A 20,902-nucleotide genomic window follows, 5' to 3' on the forward strand; every position below is an offset into this window, starting at 1 on the left:
CATGTTATTTTTGGTGATTTTGGATCTTTATATGATTACACTTGTAGTTTCTAGGAACGTGAAGCCATCTTTGCTCAGAAATTATTGCCTTCAGAGTAACTTATTGAAAACTAGTTATATTTGCAAGATCCCCAACAGGAGCTTAAAGACCTGCTTTGGAAGATAAGCCATGAGAAGGTCTTTTGAGCTGTTGCCTTGCCTCTAGCAGTGCGGTGATGTATGCCCCTTGTTTTGCTGGGGATCTGTTACTATTCATGTTGTTCTAACTCTCTAAAAGGCCACCAAAGAATTCGTGTTAGTGCTACTTGCTAGGCAATGCTGAGAGTCATTTATAATGGAAATCATTTTAGAACTTCAGTAGTTTTAGTGCACACTCTTCATGAATCTTATATTGTGTATATTCTATATTGACTTTTTTAATGGTCAGTTTTAATTAATTGCTGTTGTGAAAGCTCGTTCTTGGCACAGCCCTTCATCAAGAGTCAACATGTATTTATCAGAGCAGCCACAGAAATGGCTTCTCCTCCTTTAATTGTAGCTCATTTTTGAAGTTGAATACAACTGGGTGTTTATTTATAGAAATCAGAGTCTCTCATAAGGAAGCATTTGTTTTCACAGAGTAACTTCTGTGCTAAGCAGAAAGTTTGCTGAAATGCAATGTCGATCTGTACATTGCAGTGTCTAAACACCAAGTGAGACTTTGTTTGGCTTTATTATATGAAGTCAGGCCTGCTGAGCTGGCAGTAAGGAGCGGATCACTCTCTTTTGGTTTGGGAGTAGGAGTGCAGTAGCATTTAGTAACCTGAGCAGGAAGTGAATGTAAGGTGGTCTGGTAAGCAGAATTTCTAAAGTGACCCTCCAAAGATATCTCACCCTAATGCCCAGAACTTGTGAATATGATGAGATATTGCCCCTATGATCATGTTATATTGCATGAATGGAATCACATGAGCTCTTAAAAGCAGAGAGCTTTCTCTGGCTCGTGGCAGAAGAGGATGTGAGATTGGAAGAAAGAATGGACTTGAACATGAGGAGAGATCGGTGGGGAATGCAGGCAGCCCCCCCTGCTGACAGCCAGCAAGGAAATGGGGTCCTCATTCCTAAAGCTGCAAGGAACTGCATTCTGCCAACAACCTGAATGAGTGTGTATTCTTCCTCAGAGCCTCCAGAAAGGAGGGAAACCCTGAGCAGAGGATCCTGTCACACTGTGCATCAGATGATAAATTTGTGTAGTTTCAAGCCACTAAGTTTGTGGTAATTTGTTACACATCAATAGAAATCGAATACAGGTGGCAAATGCTATCTATGTAGAGGAAGAACCTTTTCTCTTGGGAGCTGTCAGAACTCTTCACTTCTGAAATCTCTGTGCTGACAATGTATTGTGCTTTCTTGATTTAGCCATCTTCTTCTTTTACTTATTTTGATATTTTTTATTTTCTTTGTAGAAATACAGTAGTGCAATGACTTTCAAATTATTTTGACCATGACCCTTTGTAAGAAATAGTTTTTACGTCTAAATTCAGTTCACTCACACACACACAACAGAAAGAAGAAATTCCCCCCAAAAGACTTAATCCTCATTATGTCAGATGCACGCTGACATCTTCTATTTTCTTTCTTCTTTTTTTAAATGTAGGTCATGACCGGTTACATCAATTTCTTTACCAGTTTTCCCAGAGTTGGAAAATCGTTACAGTTGGTTGTGCTTCTGTAGTTTTATTTTACTTAAACTTTCAGTTACATGTTATTTTAAAGTGAATTTACGTTTAGGAAATACTTGTTCATGATAAAAGTGGTGTAATGGTTGGGAAGAGTCTCCATGAAAAGTCAGTGTCCCTCTCGCCCAAGGTCCCTGCTCTCCTTCCATGTTTCAGAAGAAACCACTATTAGGACTTGGAAGTGTGTACTCTTCCAGTGATAGTCTCCTCATACCAGCGTGCGTGACATGGCTCTCCCCTCTGCCTGTTCCTTCCAAGTACCCGTTACAGGGCCTAATGAGCTTTCCCTTCTTTTAATGATTGCCTGGTGTTCCCTTCTGCTGGTGTACCAGTATTGACTCAGTCAGCTCCAAGCCCATGGGCATTGAGGTTATGCCAGCCCTTTGCCCTCACAAACAATGCTGTACAAAGCTCTTTGTGCATATGGGTGAGGATGAATTCCTAAAAGAAGAATTGCTGAGACAAAGTGTATGTGCATTTGTAATTCTGAGAGAAATTCCAAATTGTATTCTATAGGAGTTTACAGTTTCCTTCCCACCAGCAGTGTGTAAGCATCACTGTTTCCCCATGCTTTTGCCAACACAGGTATTATTTGATTTCTTTAAATAAAAATTTTTGTTGATAATAGTGCATCTCGTAGTTTTAATTTATATTTCTCATTGTGAGAGAGGTTAAGCATCTTTTCATATTTTAAGAGCCATCTGTACTTCCTTTTCCATTTTTTCTTTTGTCATTGATTTGATATACTATAATTTGAGGTCAGTTGTAAACATGAGCCCTACTTGCATCTTGCTCTCCTTATCTAGTCCTTCCTCAAATTCCTCTTGGCTTAAAAGCAAATGAACCCAACCAAACCATTTCTTGTGGCCCTGCACCTGTTGATATAAATCAGATGGGCAAATTTTGTGAGAGAGCAAAATGTTTGAAAAGTACCTTTGCTGGTAAATGAAAAGAAGGCCCAGTGGAGGTTTGCAGCAGAGAAGAAGGAGGAGGTGGTAGAGAGAGAAGTTGGGAAGTAACCAAGTGGAAGGAGCAAGGGAAGGAAGTGAAGCAGAAAGTAAGTCAGGAAGGTACAGCTGGTGTCCTGCAATGAGAAAGTCCCTCTGAGGTAAAATGTAAATAGAAGATGGAAAATTGGCAAGTTCCTGAGGAATCTACTTGATGAGTCTGTTATGATAGCCCTTCCAACAGCAGTAAGTTCTCTTAAAAGGAAATAAAAAAAGGGTGAATGCCAAATTCTACCAAGGATAAATGAAAAGTTTTCTTTTCCTTATATATTTTTGGCAGCCTTGATAAAATTATTTAAAACAATGAATCTGATAGGAAAGGCAACCACTAAGTGACTTGAGTACAGCAAAAGAAATTGCCTAAAAGTATTTGTCATTCTTAAGAAATGAGAGCAACTGGGATTTAGGCCTAGACACAATCCAGAGGTTTATTTGGCATAATTGATTACAACATCTTAAGAAGAGGGGATTTTTAGGAAAATTTTTTTGTAGTGAGATTGCCTTACATTCCTTTTCATGACCGGAAAGTCTCTTGTTTGAGAACCAACAAAGAACTTAAGAAACAGAGGGCTTAAGATCTCTCCATACATTTGAATTTTCTCATTATAAACATTTACACTTTCTATCAGTAACAGTCCTGTGTGGTCTGACCCTTTTGGTGGGGAGAGGGTGTTCTCCGTAGTTTTGTGTGGCACGGAGTCTCCTTTTCCCTTGAGGCTAGTACTGCCCCATGGCCTTCCCCATCCCACCCTGCCCACTGCTGTCAGGAAGAGCGGGAGAGCTGTCTGCTGCTCTGAACCTCTGAGAGGGACCTGCCGGCCCCTTGACTTACCTTAACTTCCCCAGTTGGACCCTGGAACTGTATTTGAAGCTATTCGCTTCATTTTGTCTTTGCTGCTATTGATCAGGCCAGCCCTAAATCCTGTACATGTGAACTGGTTCTGAACTTTGGAACATGTGGTCCTCTTTAGCTGGTGACAGAAGGAGCCTCTTCTGGGAGCTGTGATGGCCCCATGAATCTTGCTTGCTTTCTCTTATTGGAAAAGGAGTCAGCCAGGATAAGGCATTTGTTCGTTTGTATTTATGTAAAACAACAGTAAGTAGATTTTTAAAATTTCCTTGAAACCTTATAATCTAAGAAGAAGAGAGACTTTTTATCTGTTATTGGGAGGCTTATTGAGGCTTGGACATTACCTGCTGAGAGTGTCTCGTGATGTTTTTTGTGAGATTGGAGAGGATGAAATGAGAACAGGAATGTAGATAGAGGATGCTGACATTGTTCCTGTTAAATCAACAGAGAGCAGGGGCTTGGGGCTGCTGCCACTGTCTCGCAGGCTTGATGCTCTGCTGCAAGTACAGACACGACTGTGTGTGAGTTCCCCATGATACACCTGAGATGGGAAATTTTGTGGGGACATGATCACAAGACCTGTCATGTGTGTGGACAGTCTGGCTGCTTCCTCAATGTAGGCTTTTTCTGCTCTGAGGCTCTTCCCTCCTACCTCTGAGCGATCCCCCCATCACAGGCGTGTGATAATGTTTTTGTTACCCCAGACTTCCCTTTTTGACGTGGATTACTTCAAGTTCAAGGAGTGAGAGGCTGTTTTGTCTTGATTTTAGCTTCCCTTCTGAGACCTCCCTCCTCCCAGGACTCTGACCTTGAGAGGGCCTCATTCTTCAGATAAGACCCCACTTTCCTCCCATAGGGTTTGCCTTCCCTTTAGAATACAGGCAAGTATGCATGGTTTCAGGAGGATCATGTCCTTACAAAGATAATAGGGAGGGAGATAACTAGGTAATTCCCCCTGTCTTCTGCATGAGCAGTGCACTTTTCTATCCTTTGTGTGGGGAGGTGGCTTCCTTCTGTACCTCAGTCTGAGCCACTAAACTTGACCCAGCAACATACAGAAAGGAGAGCTGACCTCATAGCTCATAGAGGGGGGCAAGGATATGAAGATAGGTGGACACTCTTGTCCTCCCTTCCTCCAGGGTCTACTTGGGGAGGCATGGTGACAACTCACATTTCTCTACAGTACACCATGACCAGCTTGTGGTCTTCGTGATACATTTTTGACCTTGCCTACAGATGCTGAACAGAGCTGGTCACCTTCAGCAGTAAAAGATGGGAGAAAGAAGTTCAAGAACCCTTTCTATCTCAGAATGGGGATAGAACTGAATATCAGAGAACAGGCAGAGTGTAGGAGTTTGGGACCATAGTGTGGCGACCCTCAGCCTGCTTTCCTGTAGTGATTAACAGTAAAGGCCCTGTGTGCTCATCTCAGGAGTCTAGACAGCAGAACTCTGGCCAGGCTGGGGCAGAGGAGCCCTCAGGGGTAGAGCCTGTGATGGGTGCCCAGGATGAGGGTGCTCATGCATTGGGAATGTAACAGCATAATGTCCATGTGAGTCGCAAGAGCCCTCTCATTTTGTTAAAATTTAGGAAGAATCGTGACAAAGTAGTGACAGATCATTTTGGGGATGTCCTTTTTTTTTTCCTGAGGAAGATTGGTCCTGAGCTAACATCTGTGCCAGTCTTCCTCTACGTTGCGTGTGGTTCGCCGCCACAGCATGGCTGACAAGTGGTGTAGGTCCGCGCCTGGGATCCACACCTGAGCCACCGAAGCAGAACGCACTGAACTTAACCACTATGCCATGGGGCCAGCCCCTGGGGATGTCATTTTCATGTCTCCAAATAAATTAAACTTTAGATTCTTAAGAACTTTGACCTGTAATGCTTTCAAAGAAAAGAATGTGTTTGTATGCACATTCAGTTAGAAAATAAATGTGGATTCTTTGGTAACTCAGAAGATGTGCTGATTGAGTAATGCAGCATGATTTTAGTATACACATGTGACATGATAACGTGTAACCTATTAGATCAGGTTTCTTTAGGTTGAGTTGGATTTAAAATGCTATTTAATCCCCGTGCTGGGAAGCAGGAAGAACAGTCCAATGAACACCTCAATCAGACTGCCGTTCCTGGCTCTCTCTAGGCTGGTGCATTTGCTGGAGGCAGAAGATGGGGAGAGTTTCTGGACAGTGGTGCTACCTGTCCTGGTGGCTGACCCGTGTCAGGGGTCCCGTAGCTGGAGTGCAGGATGGGAGTATGCCATCCTGGGGCATGGGGGTCAAGGATGGGAGTAGGTGGCACTTAGCAAGAGCTGGGGCTAGGCCTAAGCTGAGGAGTTATGGACCAGAGTGGGGCTTCCCCGAATCAAGGAGTAGGACTAAGGGCCACTTGAGTGGGCCTGGGGAAGAGGGGGAGGTGATGTGGGTTTGCTCTTAAGAGATAACAGACTCATAGCACTGTTGTCATGTGGCTGTTTGGGTTGCATGGAGCAGGTACTCACTCAGGCTGACTGTCCTAAGGCGGGAAGAACACATTTATGTGAATATGCATGGGTCTGTGAGGGCCATGGAAACGCAGGAATCTGAGTCTTGACAAGACATAGCAAGGGTCCCACAGAGGCTGGAGTGGGAGGCTGGGGGACCCACTAGTGGTGGTTTTACATCCTCAGGTCAGCTGTACTCCCTGTTCCTGTTTCTCTCCATCCTCTTCTCTTCCCACCATGGTGCTTCCTCACCCTTCTAGATCTTTTCTCTAATTTTGGCTTGTTCACGACCCCTCAGAGCCCCTACTCTATCTCATGACCTCTTGCTATACTTTCTTTCAAATTTACACTTTCTTGATTGTTTTCTTAATTCACAAGCCCGAGATTAGAACTTGTGGGAGCATTCTGTGCTCAGCCCTCTCCTGGGCCCTGGGTAGCTATGGATTGGCGGCCCTGTGGTCAGATAGTCTCCCTTTTGTATGAAGAGCTCTGGGAGGGTAGCTAGGTTTTGTGGACCAGCATGAGGTGTGAGTAGGAGGGAGCTCTCACCTTCTGCCAGCCTTGGTTAGGATTATCCCAGGAACCAGGTTAAAGAGTGCTGGGTTGGGCAAGCAAGTGCTGGCAGGGATGGTACCTCACATTTCTTTTGTATTTGCATACACCTTGTAAATCCTTGGTTTCTTGACTTATATGTGAACTAATTAAATTTAGATGCTTAGGAAATAAATGACCACTGAATCTGCAGATTGGTGGTGCTGTTCCAGAGTCTCAAATATTTCTTGGCTACACTTTCACCTCAAATAAGAAAAGAAGAATGCTGTTTGATTTGTCTTTACCTCGGCTTGTAGGGACCTAATACTGTTACTCACTGAGCAATAGGAAATAGCAGACATTCTTAGATTCTCTACCCACTGCCATTCAGAAGGAGATGGTGTTCATGGTCCCCTTGACTCTTACCTGAAAACTGACTGGACGTGTGTCATTGCAGGCTGGGGGTCCTCCGCTGGCGTCAGCTCCAGGGTCCATCTTCCCTCGCACTTCTGTCACGCCATCCCATCAGGACATCTGCAGGTAACACGCTGCTTCAGACGCTACGATGGTTCATGTGATTCCCAGAAATAGGCCTTAGTGTCTGTAGGTTCTCAGTTTCCCATTTGCGTGGTCAGTATGCCTTTGCTCTAAACAGTTGACCCAGTTTTATGTGCTGTTTGCTCACCAATTTACCACACGAGTCTCATTTCTTCACTTCGATGTCTATTCTCTTGTAAAATTGTTTTTACTTTCTGTGCTTTTATTCCACTGTTCTCTGCATGCAGTTCCAGTGCAGTGTTTTCTGAGTGTTGTCACCACAGTCCTATGCAGTCTGCTGTTGTCTTGAAAACTCCTCAATGCCAGAATTCTCTGACACAAGGGCTCACTGTGACAGTTATCTGTAAAGACACGTTACAGGCATCAAAGAGAAATTCCTGTGGTTCAGAATGGGTCCAGGCCTTGAAGCCTGCTAAGAATACCAAAGCCAGAAGAACACTGAAGTTCTCAAAATCTCTAAATGATGTGGGTGAAAAGGCCCAGGATACTTTGAAAAGTTTTGACTATGTGGGAAGAACTTGCTCTGAAGGGAAACTGATACTCCCCCAGGATCTGTGTCTCAAAATTAACAGGTTCCATCATAAAGAAAAAAGAACACTGAATTGCAAACCTCTTGGCAATTCCAAACATTCTTGTGTTTCATCCCTTTCTGCCATTCATTCAACTGCCTCAGAGGTGGAAGCTGGCAAGAGGGGTATGCACGTCCCGCTTTTGGAAGAGAAAGCAGATGGCGAGGCTGTGTCCAGAGGCCGACGACTGCTCCGGTACTTGTTCTCACTCTCGCACGGCTCAAGTGCCAGCAGCCTGCACAGGTTCCACGAGTTGGAGGGTTGTGCCGCTCACCTGCACACTGCCAAGTCCTCCAGCGGGCTGGCAGGGAGCGTGGGCTTCTGCTCCGACGAAATGGGAGATGACGATGTCTTTGAGGACAGCACTTCTGCAAAATTGAAGAGCAGGGTCCTGCGGGCGCCCCTCTGCTCAGTGGAGAAGGACAGTGACCTGGATTGTCCTTCTCCCCTCTCTGAAAAATGCCCTCCCATTTCTCCTGTGTCCACGTCAGGGGATGCCTGCAGGTTGGTTTGCCAAGAACCACCATTCTGGCCATCTCTGCATCATACCTCCATAGCCTCATCTTGCTTTAATATGTGAAGTTTCAGGAAAATGAAGTAATAGGCAGTTGTAGACAATTACGGGTTAATAATTTTCTCCAGAAGAATAAAGTATTGATATAATTTGAAAAATCATTTTTTAGGACGTGGGTCCCAAGTTAGTTTCACAGATGATAAAAGAAGAAGAAGCTACACATATTAAAGGCCAAGCTTACTCTTTTCAACTAAAAATAAGTAGACTTGACATAAAGAAATTGGAAGAAAGAAAATAGTGTCTCCAGTTTTCCAGTTTGACGGTCTAGATTTTAAGCATTGGCTGCCCCTTTCGGCCTTATTTTTACCCCTTGCTCCACCTGCAACATGATGTGCGTGGGGAGAGGCTGTGCTTCAGCAGCTCCTTCTGTCCTTCTTTTTATCTTGGATACAGCCACTCCTACCCAGATCTTAACTCCACTTCCCACCTTTATTTTCCTGTATGTAGCATCCTTATCTGGCCTCCAGAATCTTTCAGAATTCACTTTTTGTCTTATGCCTTCCCCATTTTAACCTTTCCCCTGTCGTCCCTCCTCAGGCCAGCTGTCATTCCTAGCAATTGGCTCAGAAATCCCTCTCATAGAAACAGACAGCTGAGAACCTGGCCAGGGCCAGAGCCCAGCTCCTTTCAGGCCAGATGTTCTTACCTCCTCTCCAGCTGCTGGAAAAGACCTTTCTGTTTCTCAGAAGTCTATTATGTTCCTTGTGGTTTGCAGTTATATCCTGTTGCATGCACCCTTAGAAATAATGAATGATTTAAAATTCTTACTTATTGCTATAAGTGGTCCTGAAAAAAGAAATGAAATTGCAGCACCTTATACTGGTTTTCTTAGGCCCAGGAGAGGTCCTGTGATTTCTATGTTTACTCTCTGAGAGAGGACAGAAATGTGTAGTTGTGGTGTGTGAAGGTGAGGTCAGTGATTATAGCCAAAAAGCAAATTTCATCGTCTTTTTAAGTCACTGGTATTTTTGGAAGGAGAATACTGGTTTTGTTTCACACAGAAATTTTTCCTCTGGTTATTTTAATTTCTTAAGTTCTGAAAGATGCTTCCATGTTGCCTTAAATTCATCTATCAATGAAGTTCTTAAGTTTTACCAAAAATGAGTCTTTTGTCATTTCTTATATCATTTTTTCCTTTCTGATGCCAAATGCCATCCAGACTTTCCATGTTGGTACGGTAAGATAGACACTTTTAGTTTGTAGTAATTGTTCTCATTTGTGTTTGTGTGTTTTTGTGCTTGTAGTCATTTCTGTGATGTCTGTTTCTGAAAGTTTTCTTTGGGGAGATGGACCTTCCACTGAAGCGTCATCTTCCCTGCTGTGTGGCCCTCCTCGTAATGACTGGCTTTCCTCCCGCTGTAGGATCTGTCACTGTGAAGGGGATGATGAGAGCCCTTTGATCACCCCCTGCCACTGCACGGGGAGCCTCCACTTCGTGCACCAGGCCTGCCTACAGCAGTGGATCAAGAGCTCTGACACGCGCTGCTGCGAGCTGTGCAAGTACGAGTTCATCATGGAGACCAAGCTGAAGCCCCTGAGGAAAGTACGTGTAGGGACTCCCTGGAAGTGCTTCCACCTTGCCGAGATGAGAGTCCCTGCCAGAGTTAGCTCCTTGGACTGGATGCAGCCATGGTGTGCCTGTGTGTAGTTCTTGAAGAAGTAGGGGCTGGTGCATATGTTCATGTTGTAGAGATTGTTGTTTCTGGTGCCGATTTCCAGGTCCCTCTTCTCAGGAAGAAACTCTTTCTGACCATTCAGTCATAATGTTTTCTTCCTTCTTCAAACTAGACTGCTTGCTTGTCTGTCAGTCATTTGCCCCTTGACCACAGACTCTTGTGAAATCTCAGTCAGCCTATTACTTTATATTTATTAACTGTTCATGTCTTGCGTCTCATTAGGACTGTATATTAGAGGTTAGTTTCTCTCCTCAGCACAAAGCACAGCATAACATAGTAGATTTATTTGTATATACCTGTGATAAGTATTTGCTGGATGGGACGATGGGAGGTGGATGGGAGAGGAAAAGAACCTCAGGCATTAGGGGAAACACAACTGTCATCAGGCCCCATGTCATTGCTCCTGAGAGGAGCCTCGTCCTGCACTTACCTCCTTTGTAAATATTAACTGTTCATGTAATGTCTCTCTCTCTATGCCCAGCACATAAGGTTTTGTTTGGAAGAATAAAAGACTTGTTCTTATCTCAAAACTTTAATATGTAAATTGCAAAAGGAATCACATAATTAGATAATAGCACGTGACAATGCCAATTACCTGCTAACTTACCTGGCAGTAGAGCATGTCAGACATTCAGAGAAGGAATATTCAGTGTGGGCTGGAGTGCTGGGGAAGTAGAGTGGTGGTAGCATCATAAGGTGTTTGGGTGTTGAAGCAGTTCTTGCAGGATCAGCAGGATGTGGAGGTGAAGTGAAAGGAGTTTAGAGAGGTTAGATTGTCTAGTCTAGAGAAAAGCGTCCACCAAAAAGGCCAGGGTGAGCATATCAGGGAGTGTAAAGGGCTGGAACTAAGGTGTCTTAGGAAATAGCAGGAAATCAGGGAGCAGGGGAGCGTTTTAGGAAGGAAGCCAAATGAAGATACGGTATGAAACCATAGCAGAAAGCAATCTGGGTGTTAGAGAAGGCAGGCGCAAACTACTTAAAAAATGTTTTGCCCCATAAAAGCCTTATAATTTATTTGGTACCTACTCTATGCTGGTCTCTCAAATGAGTCTTATGGCACTTTGGCCAATATAGATAATCCATGAGACTCTGCTTTCAGCTTATCCTGCATAGAACCATCTGGAAAGAGGCTGTGACTAGGGCTGGCATAGGATATGCAGAGTGTTTACACTTTGTTCTTTTTCTCTACCTTTATGTGTTTTCTTCTGATTCCGAAACCAGTAAATGAAAAAGAAAAAGTGGCTATTTGGAGTAAATTAATGAGCTCCTAGAGGAGATGGGACTGGCAGAGACTGCTTGTACCAGGAACTCTTAGCATTGATTTCAAGCTGTTGCTCCCAAAGTAGCAGAGGACCAAAGAGTGAGCGCCTTCCGCCATCACCTTCACGATGTAGTGTGACCCATCTGCTAGTGTGTTGTGGCGTCATCAACCCTTCTGTTGCCCTGCCCATGCCAGTCAGCAAGTCAGGGAGATTTAAAATGTGCCACCTGGGTCTTGGGCCAACAAGCTGTTTTCATCAGGACTGAAACCACAGAATCCTTTATCAAGCTGTTTGATGTCTGCTTGCAAGAATAAGCAGACAAGGGCATTGCTGGTGGTAGTTCATAGCTCATCTCAGTCCCAGCTTCTTTTCATTGCATAGAAAGTTGGCTGTTGACAGAATACCAGTGCCTGGTACCTGGTTGAAGCCAAGTGGTTTAAAGAGAACAACTTTGAGTATTTGGGGAATCGTCCGGGAAAGGGGGAGGGGGAGGAAAGCCAATCTTACTCATCTACAGTGCTCTCACCCCATTGTAGCCCTTAACGTCTGTGAGCCTGCACCTCACGCTCTGCGTGTTGTCTTTCCAGTGGGAGAACTTGCAGATGACGGGCAGTGAGCGTAGGAAGATCATGTGCTCAGTGATATTTCATGTCATCGCCATCATCTGTGTGGTCTGGTCTTTGTACGTGCTCATCGACCGCACCGTTGAGGAGATCAAGCAGGGGCATGCAACAGGTATGTGCTCAGAATGAAAGGTGAGCTCAGCACAGATGTCCTGGGTAACACACTGGGGTCTTAGGATTGGAACAATATTCCAGATTGATTTTCAAGTCAGACCTCAACTGTCTGGGTTTCTGGAGGGAGGCATCAATTATGAGGCACCAGGCATCCTTTTTGGATGTTTCTCTTACTGTGGTGGTAGTTTTTAAAGCCCAGTCAGAAGGGATCAAACCATGGGGAGTGAGACTCGCCACAGACTGCCTTCTAGAAGAGCAGGATAAGAGGGAGCAGACACCCTCTTCCATCCCTCCTATGACGAAGCAAGATGCGATGAGTTAGGAATACGCTGGTTATGGGAAGTTCAGAAGTTGTGTTTTATTTACTTTAGGTCTTAAATAAGATCTGCTCATAGGCTAACCAGGTTTTTTCCCTTCCAGGAATCCTAGAGTGGCCCTTTTGGACTAAATTGGTGGTCGTGGCCATCGGCTTTACCGGCGGACTTCTTTTTATGTATGTTCAGTGCAAAGTGTATGTACAATTATGGAAGAGACTCAAGGCTTATAACAGAGTAATCTATGTTCAAAACTGTCCAGACACAAGCAAAAGGAGTACTTTTGAAAAATCTGCACTAACAGAGCCCAACTTTGAAAATAAAGATGGACGTGGAGTCTGTCATTCCGACACAAGCTCTTCTTGCACAGACCCTGAAGACACTGGAGCAGAAATCATTCACATCTGATTGTGTGAAGGGTGTAGTTTTCCTGGACATCCATGAATAGCTGAAGGAAATTGTTTACTGCCAACTGTGTACCTTTTCTTATGTCCTTTAATAGCATAGACTGCGCAGGTGACTATTTTTAATGTCTTCTCTTTTTCTAAACCCTCCTTAGTGAATCTCCTGGCAAGCCCTCACATCAGCTGTGCACAGCTAGCTTCCACTTCTGCCAGCATGTCTGTGGGAAGGGAAGGTGGAAGACCCCATGACACCATGATGGGGAGCTGGCTGGGTTCTGGCCTGTGGTCTTGAGCAGAATGAGAGAATAAAATGCCAAACCTGAGGGAAGAACAGGAGCAAGGTGGCACCCAGGCCCTGACGCACAGCCTCTTCCACTTGGCAGCAGTCCCCACCCTGGAGCGGAGTGTTCGGGAGTGTCTGGTCATGATGAGACGATTTACCTCCTCCCTGAGGAGAGCCCAGGGAGATGAGCTTCCTCTGCTGATGTTGCCGCCGACAGTTCTCCCGAGCAGACGGGCCGTGGTGCTCTGTGCATGGTGGCAAGTGATTCACTAAGCAAACAGCACTTTACGAAAAGAGAATCTTTATTTTGTAATATGTGTGTCCAGTGGGATTGACACTTAAAAGAACGTCTCGTTTAGAAACCTTCCCTTCATGACCCTGATTATCTCTTTTACATTATAATAGATCTAAAACCTTTTTGCCTTATATAGTCTATATCCACTCTGTGGCCATAAAAGGGACTTGTGAGTATAGAGCAGGACAAACAGATGTGAGGCTTTTTCATAACATTTCATGGGAATTAATGGATGCTAAGTGGCAATTTAAGCATAATTCCAGTGGTTTCCAGCCTGTGTTATAAGTTTTTATGTCATAGGCTTGCCCTCAAAGTTTCTTTTTTGTCGCCACTGAAAAAGATGGGTTTATGAGAACTAAACAAAAGGAAAAGAGTAATTAGAACAAAATTGAATATTTAAAACCTACTCCTTTACAGACAAACCTCTCCAGGGTGTGCTGGCTTCATGCTGAGAGTGAGTGTGCACTGCCCTGCTCTGGGGTGTGCACACTGTGGTGCTCCAGGGTGCCCACCACCTTGGCCAGCTTCTGCTCCTGGGAGAGTCTGTGGATCATTACCCAGGGCAGAGAGGCAGACAGTCCGGCTCTGAGACAAGGGCCAGGAGTGAGCAGCAAACTGCTGTGGTCCCCTGTGTCACTGCCCCCAGCCACACCCCCACCCATTTGTCGCCTTAACTGGACTGAACAGAGAGGATCCTTTAGGGGGCCCTTGGCCCTGCTATTAGTCTGTTCTGTCATCAGGGATTATCTCCTGTACTATTTTTCATAAAACAAACAAAACCAAAATCACCACCATCAAATGGCCTTTGTCCCTTTAAAAAGTCTGCTCAAAAATTCTGTTTTAAAAACCAGTTTCATTGCACTAGGCACGTAAGAGTCTATTCCAGGAAAATAGGCCAGGAGGGTCTGCAGTGTAACATGAGTATGCCCAGATCCTTACTTTCGGGCAACTCTACACCTGCAGAGCCTCCTCTAGGGAGCGAGATTCCTGAGGGTCCTGTCCTCTGTCCCCTGAGCCTTAGGTGCTTCATCCACCCCCTGTGAAGAGGAGGAAGCAAACACAAGATAGTTCCTTTGCCTTTCACAGTGGAAACCCTGTGGTTTGTTTTGAAAACCAGGACGAGGCTGCAGGGTCTCTAAGCTGTGGGGGCAGGGCATGTGGTAGCGGGCTCCTCTACCATCTCCTCCCACCCCGAGTCTGACTCATCAGGATCACTGTCTAGTGTAAGGAACTGCTCTGCCGTGGCCTTCCTCTGGCCAGGCAGGCACTGTCCAGCCACAGCCAACCCCTGAAAATAGGTCAGCCTGCCTTCGCTCTGTCTTTCAGGCCACATCCAGCCCCGTGCCTGTGTCCACTGTGCCCCAAAGTGCAATTACCCACACCCCTTCTCAGCCTGACGACACCTGGCAGCTACAGACTGTCCACTTAGGGGAGCTGAATCAGACAAGGCCCCCTTGTCCCTGCCACCCTCTAACAGCAGGTGAGTGGTCAAGTGAAGACTGGGATCAAGTTTTAAATGGGAATCCTTCCCCTTCCCCCAATGGAATCCGTTATGCTGAACTTGAAAAGCTCTGAGACCTTCTCTGGAGAGGAAAGCGTGCTTAGGGAGGGGTAGCACCTGGGCAGCCCACCCTTGATGGCAAAGGTGCCTTTACAACCACGACTATTCTGTTGCCCCCACACCCAATGAGATGCTCCTGTGAAGCCCTCTCACGGCTTTCCATGAAGGCCTAACACCATCTTATCACCTCCAGCTGAGCTCCTAAAAGCCCTCTGCCTGTGGACAGTCTGTCTCATGGCCTTCTTTCCTCTCCTGGAACGGCATACAGCTGTCCCCCTGCCTTTCTCTTTTCTTGCAGTTTCTAGTTGAGCACCTCTGACCGCATTCTCAGCCCCAGCTCTAACCTCTACCCTCCAGGGACTGACTGGAGCATGAAGCCCTGGCAAGGTAGTGCTGTCCTGCCACCTAGTGGGAGCAGCGGATGTGCCAGATGTTCCTTTAGTCTGTGTCACCTTGCCCTCTAGGTTCTTTTGGGGGTTAATTATTCCCCAGTTTCTCTTCATTTTTCACCTGGCTTTAGTGGGAGGATGGCACTTGGCTGAACCACATAGGAACGTGAGATGAGCTTGCCCGTCTCAGGGCCAGGAGGGCTGGTACTTGTGGGCCAGGCAAGGGGGAGAGGGAGGCAGGCAGCCTTGGAGTGTCACCAGCCAGCCCTCTCTGATTTGGCCTTTACTCCCCCAAAAGTTACAGTACAACTCAAGGGCTTCTGACTTTGGCTGCCAGCAGTAATTTGGTTTTTGTGCCCTTGTTTAAGATTTTCTTGGAAACTGTAAAAGGTCTCTTCCTACTCCAGGCTTCTAGTGTCTCTTCCTTTTTTGCTTCAGTCTACTCTTTTCAATCTTATGGGTTTAGTTTCCCCACTTGTGGGTGTGCCCTACCTGGCTACAGACATGCAGGCCCCAGGCAGTTGGGCTGGTTCCAGGACCTCAGGTAACGCCACAGGGTTGGAGCTGTGTCCGCTGCCCAGTGGGAGACTGCAGGGTGGAGGAGGCCAGGAACAGCAGGGTGAGGGTCCACAATGCAGTGGATTTGGCCTGATGCAAGTACACTTTTGAAATAATTTCCCCTTTGGATCTGATTTGAAATATGCAGCTTCTATCTCTAGCTCAAGGAAAGACTGAAACCTAGGGAAGTAAAAGCATTTATCCTTGTTGTGGAAGTAATTAAGTTGTGTGGCTCATCACCTATTTAGATGCAATGTTTATAGAAAGTTGATTGTTAATAAAAACCAAATTTACACTGGCATGTGTGGTGTAGTTTCTAAAAGGCACTTCACATTTGAAGTTTTTCTTAGGAAGTTTCTAGTTACCTAAATGTCTAGTTTTCTATCCTTTTGTGTATGCTCACTGTTTCTCAGTATTACCACTTGAATAATTCTCTGTACTGGGGGGTCATTTGTGCTGTACATGGGGTGTCTAATTGCAGCAATAAAGCATTTCTTTAAAAAGAAGTTTCGCCATGTAAGCGTTTTCCTGCAGGGAGGCTGGGACCATGGGCAGGCACTCCAGTGGTCTTGATCCCCTCCCAGGTTCCTCTGGCCTGCACATCAGGGAAGAAAATCATGCCACCTCTGGAGGGGTGTCTTCCTCAGTCTGTCCCTGTAAGGGAGGGAGGATCCCCCAGGTGGTTGGTGGGGAGGGAGGGTTCTGGAGGGGGTGTGGGCGTGAGAGTGAAAACTGAAGCAGCTCACACAGGTATGCTTATTTTTTTCTTTTGTGAGGAAGATCAGCCCTGAGCTAACATCCATGCCAATCCTCCTCTTTTTGCTGGGGAAGACTGGCTCTGAGCTAACATCTATTGCCAATGCTCCTCCTTTTTTCCCTTTTTCTCCCCAAAGCCCCAGTAGATAGTTGTATGTCATAGTTGCACATCCTTCTAGTTGCTGTATGTGAGACGCCGCCTCAGCATGGCCGGACAAGCAGTGCGCCAGTGCGCGCCCGGGATCCAAACCCGGGCCACCAGCAGTGGAGCGCGCACTTAACCGCTAAGCCACGGCGCCGGCCCCAGGTATGCTTATTTCAAACATCCAGGCTTTGCTTGGACTCACTGCCCTGAGAGAAGCCAGACTCAAGTTCAGGGTATGTATGGCAGCGTGACCGTTGGAATAGTCGATTGCTTAACTAGCCTTATCTGTTGAAACGTTTACTGAACCACAGCCCAGCTGAGAGAGAAGCAGGGAGGACTAGCAGGATTGCCTGGCTGCATCTTCTGGCTCCTGACAGGCTTCCCTGAGTAATGCTAGGGCCATTGATCCTCTGGTCTCAAGACTGCAAACCACTCACAGGCTTTGAGTGCTGAGGGTGGGCACACAGCCTCACCTGTGCATGAGTGGAAAGAGGGAGGCCAGGATTGTCCTGGGACACACTGTGCCCTTGATGAACCAGGAGAATCTATCCACAAGCTAAGGGCACCACGGTAGGCTGCCAGGAGACTTGAGAGCTAAGCAGGAGGGTAGTTTGCCAAGTGTCCCCTTGCCTGCCTTCTGCAGGGAAAAGGTCCCCAGAACTGAGTGGAGCTGTTGACGCTCCTAGAGGAGGACGTGACCACAGAGCAGCTGAACCTGCTTAGGCGCGTGCATCTAGGAAGGAGGGAAGCTAGGATGCGCCCTGAGCTCGGGTGCTCAACTGTCGGAGGGAGTGGTGAGGAGGGTGGAGCCGAAAGGGGAACCGGCTTCTGTAAGAAAGTGAAGTGGGGGGCTCCGGAGAGGAGCTTCTGTGCTTTGGGGACCCAATAAATTTAATGAGTTTGGCTAAAGGGACATCAAATGCGGTCTTGTTGCAGGCAGGCTTAAGACAATGCTGCCCCCAGCCCTTTCTGCCCTTTGGCACTGGCCACAAAGTGATGGTGTTGTAGGGCTGCTGCATGGCACACCTCTAGGGGGCACTTTCAATCCTCTGTGTCAGGGGGTGGCAAACTACTGCTTGCAGGCCAGCCTCCTGTTTTGCAAGTCAACTTACGGGCATACAGCCTTCGCCATTCATTTTCCTATTGTATTCAGCTGATTTCCTTTTACAATGGCAAACCTGAATAGAGGGACAGGCCATATGGCCTGCAAAGCCTGAAATGTTTGTGGCCCTTTGTAGAAAAAGTTTGCCAACCCTTGGTCTGTGTGAATGGTGCCCCTAGAGTTCCTGGTGCATGGCCGTGTGGTGTCAGAGGTGTAGATGAGCCCCTTTCCAAGGCCTGTCCTTGTTTGCAGGCTCAGAAGTGCCACAGTGACCAGGAGTCCTGCTACACCTCTACATTGCTGGGTCTGGAAGGAGCTGAGAGGGGCAGTTCAGGAGGGTAAGAGGAAGAGGGGAAGAGCATGCTTTCCTGAGCTGAAAGTTCCTCTGCGGTGGCAGGGCCCAGCCCCTCAGCCATCAGAGAAGCCCATGTCTGCCCTGCCTCTCCCAAGCTGCCTTTTGAAGCCAAAATGAAAGGAGCAGAATCCAGACTCTGCTGGTGTGACCTCTGTCACTTGCACGTGAGGGGAGGGGTCTGGAAGTCCAGAGGTTCAGGGAGCCAAGCCTGGGCTCCACTTTGGTCCTCCTGTTCCACCTTCCATCTCTAGGCGAGATGCATAGTATCAGGCACTCCCCCTGAAATGAGCTGGCTTGGGTGTGGTTCCCAGCACTGCTGTGGCATAGTTGGCAGGGGTCCAGGGGGAGATAGGAAAAAAGGCAACATAGGTTGTATGCGAGAAAGAGTTGAGTTGTCCATTAATTGTATTATTCTTTTTTCTGTTGTTAAAATGTCCTGTTATGAAGTAGTGATGATAGTAGATGGAGCCCTTGGTGGGAATGTTTTTTGTTGATTGCTTGGTTCTTACCAACAAAAACTTGGTAACCCACAAGGTGCCTCAAGATTTTTTTTCTAAACTTTTCTGGCCCATAAAATCCAGTCTTCTGGGCACCCTGGAGCAGGCGCTCTTTCCTCAGCCACAGGAAGTGTGCGGTCCCCCAAGGACCGTGTGAGTGCTGTATTACGCTCCTGAGGAAATGCCCATAGCTTTTATCTGATTTTCAAAGTGGTCTGTGCTTCCCCTCGACATCTCTCACCCAACACTAAGAACAGCTACACTAGTCTGACCCCTGCATGTAGCTGGGAAACTGAGGCCCAGCGAGGGCATTGCTCTAGTCATGCTCTGACTCAGGGCTCTCCTCCCAACCCACCCTCGAGATCTCAGCCAGTTTCTGAGGTGTCTGGGAGGAAATGCAGCCAATTTCCAGTTCTCCCACCCCCTCTGATTCAGCCCTGCAGAGGCCCAGGCCCAAGGATCAGTGTTGGCATCTCTGGGCTCATCCCACCATTTAAGATGGAGGAAGTGGAGGAAGATGTTGAGTTCCTGGGAGCAGTGCTGCCCGCTGGGTTGAATTAGCAGCTACCTGACCAACTCCTGTTCTGTTGCAGTCCTGCCCCACAGAGACCTGGTGGCAAAGGCTTCACTGCTTCAGAGGCACTTGAGGTAGATTCTTAAAATGTTGGAGATGAAAGGTCCTCTGGTGCGGGTTCACCCGGAGGTATTGCAGGAGAGCCTCAGGTTGGCCTGGTGGGCCCAGCTCCCCTCAGGCTGGCAGCCTCTCATGAGTTCTTGATCTTTGCTGAGCTTCATTCGGTGTCCTCATCTGTGGAATGGGGCTGACCAGCCCTGCTGTGCCCCTTCGAGGGTAGCTTTTAGAGATCAAGGCAGTGCTAATAAGTCTCCATGGTTCCCTTGTTAAAGGATCTACTCAATGTTCCTTCCTCCAGGCCTGGAAGGACAGCAGGCCAGATGGATGTAAGAGGGGACCGAGGGCCCAGGGACCGGGGGCTCAGGGTGACTCTGCCCTTGGCTCTGCCAAGGATGCACTCACTGCTCCTCGCTACTTGGGGTGTCAGGCTGGTGGGAGGAGGAAGACCCCGGGGCTAAAATCGAGCTGACCAGACGGCCAGGGGTGGCTGGCCTCTCTTTGGAAAAGATGAAATGTCTGAGTAAACACTAAGAGGGGAGGGGAAGGCATATAACAGTCAAAGCTGTCAGCATAATAAAAGCAAAAGAGGAAGGAAATCAAACTCAGTCCCTTTCTAGGGGGAAGGCCCTGAGCAGGAGCAGCGCTGGGTCCCTGCTGGGTGGGCAGGGCGCAGATGAGGGCCCAGGCAGGGGGTTCTGAGCCACAGTCAGGTAGTTGAGGCATCGTGTATTTTTGTATATAAATGAAGCACGATGCGTGCTGCAGACACATGACACACCACTTCGCAGTTTGCTTTTTTCACCTAACAACTGGTCTAATATTTTTCTGTGACAGAACATACGTATTGACCTTATTCTAACTAATGCAGAGTTTAGTTTACTAAATTCTTATTGATATAGATTTTTAAGTTGCTTACTAATTTTTGGTATTAGAAACAAGGCTGAAATCCACAACCAAGATATTTATCTTTGCACACTTGGGGGTGTGTGGGTAGGAGGGAGGGGTAGTTCTGAAGATAAATTCCTAGAAGTAGAAAAAAGGGGTAGAGACATTTTAACTTTGAAGTTGCAAAACTGACTTGCAGAATTATTCACTTATCTTCCCACTGTGAGAACATGAATGTCTGTCCTTACACTGCCTCATGTGGCTGTTATTTTTTAAATTGTTATTAAAATGATTGTCATTCCTTCATATCTCATTGATGTTTTACTTTGCATTTCTCAGATAGATGAGATTGAGCATCTTTTGTTTACTGGCCATGTCTGTTTAGTGAATTTCCATGCGCTGACCATTTCTCTTATATTTTCTAGGTATTTTTACATTAATCATAGGTGCTTTTTATGATATAAGAACATTAACTCTTTGTTTTTATATAAGTGGCAAATAATAAGTGCAGTTCATGAGTTTTTTCAACATTATGAAAATTTTAAAATGTTTTTTTGCTTTAAAAATAAAGTTTTTTTAATTTCTAAAAAACCCACAATAGATCTATTTTCATTGTAGATAAAAACAAATCCAGGCATATTTTTCAGTCTTTCAACATTCCTGTCATATTAGGTTTAAATCCAGCCTCAGCTATTTACCAGCTGGATGAACTCAGGCAATTTACTTAATCTCTCTCTCAGTCCGATTTTTCTTATTCAAA

General features: G+C 46.3%; 1 protein-coding gene across 5 annotated transcripts in view; it reads left to right on the top strand.

The window, feature by feature from the left end:
• Positions 1 to 16,063, top strand: part of MARCHF8 (membrane associated ring-CH-type finger 8) — a 123,641-nt gene extending 107,578 nt beyond the window's left edge. For 4 of the 5 annotated variants that reach the window (XM_058542886.1, XM_058542885.1, XM_058542883.1 and 1 more), the window contains 4 exons: positions 7,046 to 7,128; positions 9,652 to 9,832; positions 11,815 to 11,962; positions 12,385 to 16,063. In XM_058542886.1, the coding sequence (XP_058398869.1) occupies positions 7,046 to 7,128; positions 9,652 to 9,832; positions 11,815 to 11,962; positions 12,385 to 12,686 (714 nt within the window). In that variant the 3' untranslated portion in view covers positions 12,687 to 16,063. Of the gene's footprint in view, positions 1 to 7,045; positions 7,129 to 7,373; positions 8,220 to 9,651; positions 9,833 to 11,814; positions 11,963 to 12,384 lie in introns of all 5 variants that reach the window. The other variant, XM_058542887.1, reaches the window with a different exon arrangement.
• The last annotated feature ends 4,839 nt before the right edge of the window (positions 16,064 to 20,902 follow it).

Source organism: Diceros bicornis, chromosome 6, assembly GCF_020826845.1.
Source record: "Diceros bicornis minor isolate mBicDic1 chromosome 6, mDicBic1.mat.cur, whole genome shotgun sequence".
Taxonomy (NCBI): Eukaryota; Metazoa; Chordata; class Mammalia; order Perissodactyla; family Rhinocerotidae; genus Diceros; species Diceros bicornis.